At 35.4% G+C, this 14,229-nt stretch overlaps 4 protein-coding genes and 1 pseudogene across 4 annotated transcripts; 3 read left to right on the forward strand and 2 right to left on the reverse strand.

Moving 5' to 3' along the window:
* The first annotated feature begins 1,469 nt into the window (after positions 1–1,469).
* Positions 1,470–3,026, forward strand: LOC125609275. Its single transcript, XM_048780540.1, has 2 exons — positions 1,470–2,381; positions 2,742–3,026. Exons 1-2 carry the CDS (start codon positions 1,996–1,998, stop codon positions 2,986–2,988), a joined length of 633 nt encoding a protein of 210 aa, XP_048636497.1. The 5' UTR covers positions 1,470–1,995; the 3' UTR covers positions 2,989–3,026.
* A 567-nt stretch (positions 3,027–3,593) lies between these two features.
* Positions 3,594–4,518, forward strand: LOC125609594. Its single transcript, XM_048781118.1, has 2 exons — positions 3,594–3,771; positions 3,873–4,518. Exons 1-2 carry the CDS (start codon positions 3,594–3,596, stop codon positions 4,442–4,444), a joined length of 750 nt encoding a protein of 249 aa, XP_048637075.1. The 3' UTR covers positions 4,445–4,518.
* A 2,199-nt stretch (positions 4,519–6,717) lies between these two features.
* LOC106451072 lies at positions 6,718–8,130 on the forward strand. The gene is made up of 2 exons (XM_013892931.3): positions 6,718–7,472; positions 7,830–8,130. The coding sequence occupies exons 1-2, from the start codon at positions 7,087–7,089 to the stop codon at positions 8,074–8,076; spliced, it is 633 nt and encodes a 210-aa protein (XP_013748385.2). The 5' UTR covers positions 6,718–7,086; the 3' UTR covers positions 8,077–8,130.
* An 84-nt stretch (positions 8,131–8,214) lies between these two features.
* On the reverse strand, positions 8,215–10,732 carry LOC125609274 (phosphatidylinositol:ceramide inositolphosphotransferase 2-like). Its single transcript, XM_048780539.1, has 12 exons — positions 10,383–10,732; positions 10,225–10,314; positions 9,863–9,949; positions 9,705–9,773; positions 9,548–9,628; positions 9,394–9,465; positions 9,263–9,323; positions 9,090–9,189; positions 8,926–9,021; positions 8,791–8,837; positions 8,601–8,710; positions 8,215–8,519 (listed from the first exon to the last, which is right to left on the reverse strand). Exons 1-12 carry the CDS (start codon positions 10,413–10,415, stop codon positions 8,445–8,447), a joined length of 921 nt encoding a protein of 306 aa, XP_048636496.1. The 5' UTR covers positions 10,416–10,732; the 3' UTR covers positions 8,215–8,444.
* Positions 10,733–12,216: 1,484 nt separating this feature from the next.
* LOC106451067 lies at positions 12,217–13,628 on the reverse strand (annotated as a pseudogene).
* Between the last annotated feature and the right edge of the window lie 601 nt (positions 13,629–14,229).

A 14,229-nucleotide genomic window follows, 5' to 3' on the forward strand; every position in this document is an offset into this window, starting at 1 on the left:
CCCTAAAACATCATCTATTTTGAAACGAATAAGAGTATATGCTAGACCTAGCATAATTTTATAGAGCTTAGAGAGAGAAATGAATGAAAACTACTTGTAACTCAAGTTAGACCATAACTACTGATGAACAACATAATATCATTTCTTATATAAAAGTTAAAACTCATAAAACATTTTTGTAAACATTTTTGTAAATCATTTAAGCTGTCCACCTGAATTGGCTCACCAACTCACCAGTCATATGTTTCTGCTGACCAAAAAAAAGGACTTAACAACTAGATACGTCCAGTTTCTGGTCTTTTATAAACAACTTTTCCAGTTTGAGCATGAACTGCTCAGACTGAACAGCTACTTGTGTTGTCGCTTTCTATGTTCATTAACGAACAAACCATAAAGAGTCAAAAAGAAAAGAAACCATTTAGAACTGTCTAAGATCTCGTTTAAATCTGCATAGGACCACCCAAAACCGTCTACCTCCACTCCACTTAATATAACACACATGCTTAACTCCAACGCATAAATAATTACCATAGTCTATGAGCAACCACCGTCTAAATACCGTTTTGACTACCTCTAATACGAACAACAAATAGTTAAAAGTTTGATTCTTTTAGTTTACTACTTAACTCTCACGTAAGATAATGTACTAATTTAAAGTATATGTCGACATTTTTATAGAACAAAAATCCAAAAAAATAATTCAAATGAAAACAAGAATAGGTATGTCTTGTCCACTAGAACCAGACCCACCAACTTAATAATATGTTGTTTACTTAAATTAATTCCCGTCAAAATTCGTTTTTACTCTTTTTGTTTCTTTCTTTCTTTTATTCCTTTGGTGGCTCAACATTTTGACGTGGAAAATGAGATTCCCATTTCTTTCTTAATTTTAATCTGTATGGCTTTATGAAATATCGTTATTCCTTACTTGTTTGAAATATCTTTCTTCCCCATAAAAGAAAAACTTAATCTAATTATTAGATCTGTTTTTTGGATAGTCTAATACATTGTAGCTTTTTTGGATGTTCCACTGCTAACTCATACAAGATTTAAGTGGTATATGTATAGCTTCCACATATAATGACAATGCTGTGTGAAAAAACACTTGTGGAGAAAGTATGTATTGAAGATGACATTAATTGCCTGAAAAATAACAAAAATCAAGAGAGTCTGAGAGTGAAAATATGCACCTGGTGTTGAGATTAATGTAATTATATTAAATTTAACTTTATCTAACTTAGTTGCTTAAACAACTCAATTAGACTAATAAAGAAGACAACAACTCCTACAATGTACATAGACCCAATTGTAAACCGTAGATGGTACAAAGTACAATTCAATCCAAAGAGATCAGGCCGTGATTAGATTGGTCGGAAGAAGGAATGGGTCAAAGTAAATCCAAAACTGGATATATTCTATAACGTAATGACATAACCACCCCTGTATTGTTTCTATTTTTGCTTGTTTTTCAAAAAGAATCGAGGATATAATGGGGTCTTCAACCATGAAATTAATTTTTGGAAGCAGATAATCCTTCGATCCCGAAATATCAGCCGTTGGATGCGGTGCACATAGCAAAGATGAAGATCACGTCGCTTAAACGTTGTACAAAATCTCTCTACTCGGAACCAACATCCCTTAAACTTGGGTAGAAACTTGTTCCCTTTTCTCTTTTTTTTTTATTTATCTCTCTTTAATCTGTCACTATTTCGTTTTGTTATATATAACAGTTGATTCTTGATCCAAGAACAATATCTTCTTCCTTCATAACATAGTGACATCATCACTCTGTTCTCAAGCTTGTTCCTGCTCCACCACCCCCATCACTTACTCCTCTTTCAAATTCGTTACACAGTTTCTCACAAATTAAATCATTTTAAAAGTTTTTAAGTTGGAGAAAATCACCAAATCCACCTAAACCCATTTCTTTAAATCATTTCATTTCTATTACCGTGGCATTAAAGAAAAAACCACATCATCTTCCAGCTTAGTATAATGACAGAGATCGATTTAGAACAAGGAGCGGCGTACGGTTATCACCGCCGCTCGTTCGGTGGAAGTGACGTCAGCGTATATTATTCAGACGGGGAGGACATGACGTCATGTTACTCATACTTCTATTCGACCACGGGAGTAGGACCGTACGAATACGAAGGAGGAGAGTCGAGGAAAGTGTCGTCCGTGATGAGTTCCTCGGAGATGGATGAGGATGGGGGTGATGATGCGACGGCGCCGCCGGAGAAAGACTGTAGGATATGTCATTTAGGGGTGGTGGAAACGAGCGGTGGAGGTGCGATGGAGTTAGGGTGTTCGTGTAAGGAAGATTTGGCTATTGCTCATAGACAATGTGCCGAAACTTGGTTCAAGATCAAAGGCGACAAGTTAGTAACCTACTTTTATCTCCTCTTTATTTTTTTGGTTTAGTGGTTCTACTTTTGTTTAATTGAGTTCTTAATTACTTTTAAGAAAAAAAAAAACAAAATCTTAAGATTTTGTTATTAACGTGTTCAAGATCTTGTTATGATTCTTTCTGCAATAAATTACGGGGTTTTATTAACTTTTTCACTCTTTAGTTATACTTTTTTTTGGACGTTTTATTGATTTCTATTTAAAAATAATGTTTTATAATTAAGCACGTAATTTTTTGGTGTTGATGTGTTATATGCACATGTTGCCGTGACGACTTAAACACCAAAACTTTGTTAGGTTATAGGAAGATTAACATATTATTACTGAAACAGAATCTGCGAGATTTGTCAATCGGTAGCCAAAAACGTGGGCGGTGCAAACGAGATGGTTACGTCAACAGTGGACGAAAGAGAGGTGAGAAACGGTGGAGGCGGTGAGGAGACTGCGGCCGTAGCAGCAGCAATGGCGATAGAGAACAGGTGGCAGCCACAGAGAGTGGTGAATATAGTGTTAGCTTGTATGGTCTTTGGCTTCGTCGTGTCATGGCTCTTCCATTTCCATGTTTCATCTTCTTCTTGAAACTTCACTATACATTACGCTCTTTCTTTGCATTCAAACAACATATTTTTACTATCAAGAGTTTTTGATTCTTTGTATATATGTAAACAAACAAAAACTATCAAAAAAAAAAAATGAATGATTAAATCTGGAGAGGATAATAAAAAGCAACGTTTCTTATAATAATAAAATTGACAACAAAAATAAAAAACAACGTGATCCAACAAGTCATTGCTTGGGGGACAAGGAACTGAAAAATGTACAGAGTAGCATAGCCCTAACATCTCTCTATAAGAGTTCTCTTCATGAGCAATGACCATCATGTCTTCATGACGCCATTGCTTAGCTGTATTCATATATATAGTTCTTGCTCCAAGTCTGGTGCGAGTTTTCATGCGCCGTTCAATGAGTTATCAGTGTGAACTCCGTTGCTATCTATCTTCCCGTTCACTTGAGCCCTTGGTCTCTAAACACAACCGAAAGAAAAAGAGCAATTTATGTACAAGTAAGGTTTCTTCTTTATTGTGCCAAAGTCTCACACTTGGTTAATTTGTATCCAAAGAAATTATATAAAATAACCTGATCTTGCTTGTTGTATCCTGATTTTATATTTTTTCTAATGGAAAATGATATATTTCTTATTTTCAGGCGGCTCAGGGCATAACACGCCTAACCTTATGTCAGCATCATTGCCGGGAAACAAAAGAGTTGGGAATTTCACAGCTCCCTCTAGTCAATCTATTACCAAAAAGCGAAAGAGTCCTGAGGTTTCTCTAGAAGCTGCTCCTACAGATTCTAATAAAGGTCGGTCTACTGCAAAGTCTTGTTCTTTTCATTTGAATGCTGATTTTTTTTTTAAGTCTCCATTGCTTGTCCTTAAACGTCGTGTTGTGTCTTTATTACAGGAAGAAAAAAGATACCACGAGCTGCTAAGGTGGATAACAATGTAGCTAATGAGTCATCTGTTATCACATCAAGTGTGGCAAAGTGTTTGTTTGACAGTTCAGACTTGTCACCTCCGACCAATCCATCTTGTCTGAGTACACCACAAAGTCAAGTATCTCCTCAGAGTGATGTATCTATCACTCCTACAAACTGCACAATCGTCACTAAGGAGAGAATCACAGTCAGTCCTCACAAGCAAAATCCTTCTTACACTGTGGAAAGGAGCCATATGGTTTCTTCTTTCTCCCCAATCAAGTCTAATGCAAAGATGTCGAGTAAAAGAGATCATGTGAAAGGACGGCTCAACTTCGATAACGCTGAAGCAACAATGAACTTATCCCCACCTGCTTCTGGAGATTTTGTTTCGACTTCTTCATCTGGCTCCGAAGCAGAAGTTGATTTGTTTGATATAGATTTTCTGAGCGAGAACTTTCCATTCTCGGAAGTGCTTGTCGATTTCGATATTGCTTGTCAAGGAATGCCAGACCCTTGCCTGCCACAACCATCAAACTGTTCCTTTCAGTTAGCCTAAGCAGGCTTCTAGAAAGCTTTAACAGTAATGTAGATCACACAGTTTTGAAATTAAAGAATGCAATCCTTCATTTATTTATTTGGCTCCTAACTAGTCTCATGTTAAGTGAATATGAGTTTTTTTTTTCTTTAAGATGTTCTTTACAACTTAAACTATCTGAATCAAGCCAATTACTACAGCTTCTCCACGTTTTTGATGGCTTACAATGTAAAGCAGAAGAACCCCCTTTTGTGTCTTCTGCCCTATATTCAAATATGTTACTGAGTGTATAATTTTGCTATCAAAAGATTCATATACTCCTTTTGTTCCAAAATACATGAAGTTTTAGAATGTGACATAACTATTAAAAAACTTATTTTTTATCGAAAAAGATATCATTAAAATATAAATTAAAAATTATTTAACCAATCATAAAACAGAGTACAAAATATGATTGATTACACAGTTTTTGATAAAGTTAAAAGGTACAATGAAATATAAAAACATCATCTATTTTGAAATAACAAAAACTCCCTAAAATATCATCTATTTTTAATTGAAACGGATGTAGTATATGTTAGGCCTAGCATAATTTTGTAGAGCTTAGAGAGAGAAATGAATGAAAACTACTTGTAACTCAAGTTAGATCATAACTACTAATGAATAACATAATATCATTTCTTATATAAAAGTTAAAACTCATAAAACATTATTGTAAATCATTTAAGCTGACCACCTGAATTGGCTCACCAACTCACCAGTCATATGTTTCTGCTGACCAAGAAAAAGGACTTAACATTTAGATACATCCAGTTTCTGGTCTTTTATAAACAACTTTTCCAGTTTGAGCATGAACTGCTCAGACTGAACAGCTACTTGTGTTGTCGCTTTCTATGTTCATTAACGAACAAACCATAAAGAGTCAAAAAGAAAAGAAACAATTTAGAACTGTCTAAGATCTCGTTTAAATCTGCATAGGACCACCCAAAACCGTCTACCTCCACTCCACTTAATATAACACACATGCTTAACTCCAACGCATAAATAATTACCATAGTCTATGAGCACCCAGCGTCTAAATACCGTTTTGACGACCACCTTGAGCGTCTTTATACAACCTCTAATACGAACAACAAATAGTACATATCTTAGTACATATCTAAATGCCTCCTACCAGCATCTTTTAATGCATTTACAGCTTAAAATGACTACTTAGCAATTTTGCCAAAAAAAAAAAAAATAGTTAAAAGTTTGATTCTTTTAGTTTACTACTTAACTCTCACGTAAGATAATGAACTAATTTAAAGTATCTGTCGACATTTTTTATAGAACAAAAATCCAAAAAAAAAAAGATTCAAATGAAAACAAGAATATGTATGTCTTGTCCACTAGAACCAGACCCACCAACTTAATAATATGTTGTTTACTTAAATTAATTCCCGTCAGAATTCGTTTTTACTCTTTTTGTTTCTTTCTTTCTTTTATTCCTTTGGTGGTTCAACATTTTGACGTGGAAAATGAGATTCCCACTTCTTTCTTAATTTTAATCTGTATGGCTTTATGAAAAATTGTTATTCCTTGCTTGTTTGAAATATCTTTCTTCCTCGTAAAAGAAAAACTAATTAATCTAGTTTTTAGATCTGTTTTTTTGGATAGTCTAATACATTGTAGCTTTTTTGGATGTTCCACTGCTAACTCATACAAGATTTAAATGGTATATGTATAGCTTCCATATATAATGACAATGTTGTGTGAAAAAAAAAACTTGTGGGGGGGGGGGGGGGGGGGGGGGGGGGGAAGTATATATTGAAGATGAGATTAATTGCCTGAAAAATAACAAAAATCAAGAGAATCTGAGAGTGTTGAGATTAATAATTACATTAAATTAATGTTATCTAACTTAGCTGCTTAAACAACTCAATTAGACTTCTAATAAAGAAGACTGAAGACAACAACTCCTACAATGTACATAGACCCAATTGTAAACCGTAGATGGTGTGGTACAGAGTACAATTCAATCCAAAGAGATCAGGCCGTGATTAGATTGGTCGGAAGAAGGAATGGGTCAAAGTAAATCCAAAACTGGATATTCTATAATGTAATGACATAACCACCCCTCTATTGTTTCTATTTATGCTCGTTTCTCAACAAGAATCGAGGACAAAATGGGTATTTTCAACTATGAAATTACTTTTTGGAAGAAGATAATCCTTCGATCCCGCAATATCAGCCGTTGGATGCGGTGCACATAGCAAAGACGAAGATCACGTCGCTTAAACGTTGTACAAAATCTCTCTACTCGGAAGTCGGAACCAACATCCCTTAAACTTGGTAGAAACTTGTTCCTTTTTTTTTAATCTATCACTATTCTTTTTGTTATATATAACAGTTGCTTCTTGATCCGAGAACAATATCTTCTTCCTTGATAACATAGTGACATCATCACTCTGTTCTCAAGCTTGTTCCTGCTCCACCACCACCACCATCACTCACTCCTCTTTCAATTTCGTTACACATTTTCTCACAAATTAAATCATTTTAAAAAGTTTTTGAGTTGGAGTAAATCACCAAATCCACCTAAACCCATTTCTTTAAATCATTTCATTTCTATTACCGTGGCATTAGAGAAAAACACACACACACATAACCTTCCAACTTTAGTTATGACAGAGATTGATTTAGAACAAGGAGCGGCGTACGGTTATCACCGCCGCTCGTTCGGTGGAAGTGACGTCAGCGTATATTATTCAGACGGGGAGGACATGACGTCATGTTACTCTTACTTCTATTCGACCTCGGGAGGACCGTATGAATACGAAGGAGGAGAGTCGAGGAAAGTGTCGTCGGTGATGGGTTTGTCCGATGTGGATGATGATGATGGTGATGATGATGCGACGGCGTCGCCGGAGAAAGACTGTAGGATATGTCATTTAGGGGTGGTGGAAACGAGCGGTGGAGGTGCGATGGAGTTAGGGTGTTCGTGTAAGGAAGATTTGGCTATTGCTCATAGACAATGTGCCGAAACTTGGTTCAAGATCAAAGGCGACAAGTTAGTAACCTACTTTTATCTCCTCTTTATTTTTTGGTTTAGTGGTTCTACTTTTGTTTAATTGAGTTCTTAATTACTTTTAAGAAAAAAAACAAAATCTTGAAATTTTTGTTATTAACGTGTTCAAGATCTTGTTATGATTCTTTCTGCAATGAATTACGGGGTTTTATTGTTTTTTTCACTCTTTAGTTATACTTTTTTGGATGTTTTATTGATTTCTATTTAAAAATAAAAAGTTATATAATTAAGCACGTAATTTTTTGGTGTTGATGTGTTATATGCACATGTTGCCGTGACGACTTAAACACCAAAACTTTGTTAGGTTATAGGAAGATTAACATATTATTACTGAAACAGAATCTGCGAGATTTGTCAATCGGTAGCCAAAAACGTGGGCAGTGCAAACGAGATGGTTACGTCAACAGTGGACGAAAGAGAGGTGAGAAACGGTGGAGGCGGTGAGGAGACTGCGGCCGTAGCAGCAGCAATGGCGATAGAGAACAGGTGGCAGCCACAGAGAGTGGTGAATATAGTGTTAGCTTGTATGGTCTTTGGCTTCGTCGTGTCATGGCTTTTCCACTTCCATGTTTCATCTTCTTCTTGAAACTTCAATATACATACGCTCTTTCTTTGCATTCAAACAACATATTTTTACTATCAAGAGTTTTTGATTCTTTGTATATATGTAAACAAACAAAAACTATCAAAAAAAAAAATGAATGATTAAATCTGGAGAGGATAATAAAAAGCAACGTTTCTTATAATAATAAAATTGACAACAAAAATAAAAAACAACGTGATCCAACAAGTCATTGCTTGGGGGACAAGGAACTGAAAAATGTACAGAGTAGCATAGCCCTAACATCTCTCTATAAGAGTTCTCTTCATGAGCAATGACCATCATGTCTTCATGACGCCATTGCTTAGCTGTATTCATATATATAGTTCTTGCCCCAAGTCTGGTGCGAGTTTTCATGCGCCGTTCAATGAGTTATCAGTGTGAACTCCGTTGCTATCTATCTTCCCGTTCACTTGAGCCCTTGGTCTCTAAACACAACCGAAAGAAAAAGAGCATTAAAGATCAAACTATGTGACTGGTTCAGACAAGACAGGTTCAGATGCGCTTACCCAATCAGCAGGATCAACACCGTTCCCATTCAACAACAGCTTGTGGTTCTCTTCTTTAGTTCTCTCTTTAGAGATTACTGGGAGCAACACCGTGGTCCGATCTGGTAACTCTGATGTACGTAAAAGAAGAAGATATGAGAAACCGAGTCTCTCTGCCAAAACAAGACCACAAGACAAGATATGATCAAACCTGGTAGTTTCTTGTCCAGACAAAACACAACCAAGTTAACAGTGTACCTAAACGGAGAAAGAATCAAAAACAACAATAAGTCATTATCTTTGTATCCAGTTGCGGTTAATTTGTTGCTTGATGGCAAAACCATACCAGGCAACAACAACATCGACAGTGTAATGTTTACGGGAGGCAATGATCAAGAGGCTCTGCACGAAAGCAATGAGCCATCCAAACAGCTTTATGAACCTGAGACAGAAGGAGTGATGCGGAGATGTCTTTTTACAAAGTAAGCTTAAGTTGAAGAAGTTTTATACCTTTTAGTGCCGTACTTCTGGTAAGTAAGGACAAAGACAAGCGTGAATATCATATGCGACGAGAAGATCAGGTCTCCACATCCGTACATCACCCCATGAGCTGATAAGATCAACATCATCACATGAGAACACAAGCAAAACAAAGAAGATGCGTGTGAATAATGCAGACTCACGGTTAATCTCGAGAACCTCAAGGGGGCTTTTGGGCCATGGCAACGTGGAAACTTTAGATCCCTGTTGCAAAAGTAGGAACACATAAGCTTAACTCATAAGACACACACATGAGGATCTCAGTTGCTTTTACCTCGCGACAGTGATAGTTTGGTCCAGGAAGCTGAGTGGAATAGAAAGTTATAACACGGAGAAACTGACATGCCTGAAAAAAAAAAAAAACAGAAACATCGACAAACTTCAAAACTGACAAGACAAAGTAACCTCAGCAAGCTTAAAACACTTACAACTAAGAACGCTAGAACTCTGCACCATATCAAGACAGTGTATATCTTTTTGCTTTTCAGGATGAATGGATGGAAAGTCCACTGAAAAAATAAAAGGCTCAAGGAGTATCAATATCGAAAAGTCCAGTGAAGAAACTACGAATGCTGAAAGACTCACTAGGAAGAAAGAAACAAAAACACTAGTGAAGACGGTTTCACTTATGTAGCTTCTCTCTTGACCAAGCTCCTATACAATGGAATAACCAAAGTTATAAGATATGTATTCTGATCTATTGAATGAACATATATATATAGCTGAAAGGTCTGAGATCAAACCGGAAGAAGAAAGTAGCCAAGATCCTGGAGAGTGGGTCCGGGGAGATGAATGTAATGAACTCCTTTAGCAGCTAAACCATGAATGTACTGCACACAACATAGAGTGTCAAAACAACACAAACTCAAGAAACATGTATAATCCAAGCACTAACTATTTTGGAAAAGAAAACAATCCTTAAGAACACTGTTTCTGCTGAAAAAGGAAAGCTTTCTCCAAAAGTTACCATTTATAACAAAAAAAAACCCATTAATCATACTCCAACAAAGTAGAAACAAAGAGTCATTATTAACACTCACCATAAAAAGTAAAGTTTTCAATCTGATCATTACAAACTGATGAGAACAAAAGATGAGAAGCTCACCTGACAGATAATGCCAGCGAGAAGGTACTTCCAGTTCTCAGCGAGAAGACCAATCTCCGTTGCTATCTCCGACCAAAACCTCTTCCACAGCTAATAAAAAAAAAAACAAAACGAATCAGCCAGTAAAATGTGAAAGACACAGAAGTAAAATAACGAACCTTGGAAGATTCACGACGAATGTAAAGAGTCATATCTTATTCTTCTTGTCGTGTCTCAATCATTTAGCTCAAAAACAAAACACTCCACCGGAAAAAAAAAACTCAAATCTTTGTGTAAAGTTCTTTTATTAGTCTCGCCGGAAAAGTGTATTCAGGGGTCAACGATCGAGAAGGTCAATCGAAGATTCAAGAACGAGAGATGCAGCGAGTGAACAAGAATTAACAGAGAGAGAGAGAGAGACAAAGATCGAAGAAGAAAAGAGATTTCCTTTAGCAGAATCTAAGATTTAAAAAGGGGCCACGGAGAAACGGTTGAACTGAAATTTTCAATTTTAGACAAATTAAAATCATTTTTTTTTTTTGATTTTAATTTGTCTAAAAAAAAAAATCATTGGTTGTTCAAAAAATAAAAGACAAATTAAAATCATTTTTAACAAAAAAAAATACATGCACAGAATAAAAAAAGAACAAAAAATTAAAATCATTATTTTATACATATTTTTAGAAAAAATTAGAGATATCAATATTTAGGGAGATTGGAATTCTTTAAAATGCGTCAATAACAAACTAATCAGGATTAATTTTTTAAGTGGTTGCTACTCTTTTTTTTGAGTGAAAAATATAGTGATTAACAAAAAATAAGATTAATTATTTATAGAGTAAATTTATTGTTTATTCTATTATATGTAGAGTGAAAGTTAAAGCAGATTGAAGTATTTTTACTATAGAAATAAAATGGGGCTTGAGATGTTTTAAACCAATTGGAGACAGAGTATTCTTAATAGGAAACAAGTCCTACCCTCAAAATTATCAGAAATGGATTTTCTCAATAAAACTAAAAAGGAGTCAATGGTCACGACATGAAGAAGAAGAACCCACCAACCGTTATTGACGCTTTGTTTTAAACCTCCAAAGGTGATGTCGGGTGAGTAGAGCTAGTAGTGGCCAATTTGCATCATAATACAAAGGTTTAAAATTATTAATTTAGGATTAACACTACACGTGGTGGGACATGATTTTGGAGGAAGGAGCATGTGGGACTGTGTGTAGTTGGGTAAAGCAGTGAAGCATGTCTGTCAAATACGGTTGTATCCTCACATCAGTCGAGTTGTCTGTCTAGATGTCTATTATCCTCAACTAAACCAAAAAAAAAAACTATTCTTTTTTTTTTGGTAAAATGTTAAGAAAAAAAAACTATTCTTTCTATTTTTTAAATAATGATTTCTTTAGAATGTTCATCACGTTAAATAAAAAGTATCATAATTTTCAACTCAAAATTATTTAACAAAATGAATGTAGCATAAGTCCATTAGTTACAATTATTTTATTAGATACTAATTTTAAATAATGTTTTCTTAAAATAATTTTTATATCATGTTAAATACTCTTTCGGTTCATATTATATGACATTTAACACAATGCACGAATAACTAATTTATTTAAATATTAATATAAAATAATAAAAATACAATTGATAAAATAAAATAAAAATTGGATTTGTGAAAACAACAACAAAACTTCCTTAAATCATCATATGTATTGAAATGGGAAGTAAGAAAAATCTATCATAATTTTCAACTCAAAGTTATTTAACAATGAATGTATCTTATAATCTTCAATTCGAAGCAGCAACCCTCATATGTTGTTAACATTCAAGCAAACCACATAACAAATAGTTAATTTTCTTACCTTTAGACTGATATAAGAGGTAGATTCATACTTAGATCCATGTAGTATTAGTCCATTAATAACTAGATATAAGCTTAAATTAACCAATAATGATTTGATGGTTTGTTTTTATTACTTGTTCGATGTTTTGTCTCTTCAAAACCACTTATTCCTCCTCTTCACACCAGTTCTGATAATTGCTTACTGCCAACGAGATAAAGAACGCTTCCAATAGAAAGACCGTTGAACCGAACTCAGCAGAGTGGAGTTCATTGTCGTGTGTCACCATCTTGAATGCTGGTTCAGTTTTTTCCTGTAAGAAATTAAAGAATGTTAACAATGATTCAGACCATCAATACATTGAACATAACTAGTTACCTGATGATCAAACAGTTGAAAACTAGAGAAAGTTTGAGACTTTGTACGATGATCATTAGACAAGACACGGAGTTTGCAACCTACTACATTGAATCCGTTCGGATATTTAATCAGTTCCGGTTTGGGTTCGGTACTACTTTTTCGGATCGGGTTCGGTTCGGTTGGATTCGGTTTTTTTGTCCAGCCCTAGCTTCTGAACTCTGTTTCTTGTCTGAACAATAGCTGCAACCTCTTCGTTTGTCTCAACACCGAACAAAACAGATTCTGATTTGCGCGTTGCTGAGTCCGAGTTAGTCTTCATTTGACCGATGACGGTATGTATAAATGGATGGTTGTTCTTGTGGCGGCCTAACCAGTTTCCATTCTTGTTCTTTACTTCTTTGATGGTGTACAAGGTGTAAGAACGTGTAGAAGAATCTGAACTCTTCATGGTGGCAGCAAGAACGTTGTTGTCAACCACAAACTGAAACAAACTGATACCTTTTCTCAAAGTGAATTGCAAAATAGCATGAGATCTTGAGCTGCACTGATTCTTCTCCATTTGTAAGGAGACATTCTTTTCGGTCTTCGGTATTATTAAAGGGCCTGATCTAGCTCTAGTGTGGACATTAGGCTTTGTTCTGGTGGAGTGATTGGTGTAAACTGAGTCATTGAATGTCAAAGGGCCTGATTTATCTGAAGCATGAGATGTGCTTGAGAATGTAGGGACAGAGGATGAGCTTTCTTTGGAACTGAAGCTTCTACTCATGTGACTAAAACTGAAGCGCCGGTTGGGAGAAGCATGTCTTTCTTTTTTGGATGTCATTGTAGGTATCTTTTGATCCAACAAAGAGTTTTGGTTCCTCTCTGTTACATTAACCAAACTTGAACATTCACCTAGGACATCATCTTGTCTTCTATCTTGATGTTCTTTATGCATCCTTCTCATGTTTGGAGGAGAGAAACTTAGATGCTGCTTGGGGCTTTGAATCTAGCTCCAATCTTTTGACAACACCGGTTGCTAAATCAAGCTCCAACGAGCTTGTAGAAGCTTCCATTGGATCAGTGTCATAACTACACCAAGCTCCTTCGGTTCCTTGTGAAGTAGAATCCACCTTGGAATGTTCAAAATGTTTCCAATCCAAAACACCAAAAACTCAAGGCCTTTCCACGGATATCTTGAGTTCTTCTTGGTGGATCCAACATATCACGCTTCACCAGCTCATCTTTGTCTCGATGATATCTATCCTCATGAACCGTAGAGGCTCTTTGTTGCCTCACACTTTCCCTTTTACATGTTTCTCACGAGAAATAGAATAGAGCGGGGATCACTTACCAAGAAAAAAACTCAGGCGGATCAGAGATATTTCATGAGAAAGTTGCGCGACGAAGAGAGAGAGAGTGGTGGCGCGAAATCAAAAAGCAGAGGGCGAAGGAAGAAGAAGAAGATTGTTATTTAGTGTGTAGATTCAGACAGAAGCAAAGAACTTTAAAACCACCACTCAAGTCCAAACGGATTCTCTGTCTGATGAGAGTACATATTATCTCTCTCTCTCTCTTTAGTTTCAGTTACTTCATTTAATAATATAACTAGTATTAAGCCCATGCTATGCATGGGAATATATATTTTTTTTGGTAAAAACATGTGAATGTTTTTTTATTTCAAATAAAATAAAATTTAAATTATATATAACTAAAATAACATGTATTATTTAACTTTGATATATATAAGAGAATGTTAACACACTTATCATTAACTAACCACAAATATACTGTACAAATGAAGTTATAGATTCATTTCACTATTTTTATATTGATGTTA

This window comes from Brassica napus, chromosome A5 (genome assembly GCF_020379485.1).
Source record: "Brassica napus cultivar Da-Ae chromosome A5, Da-Ae, whole genome shotgun sequence".
In the NCBI taxonomy this organism is placed as follows: Eukaryota; Viridiplantae; Streptophyta; class Magnoliopsida; order Brassicales; family Brassicaceae; genus Brassica; species Brassica napus.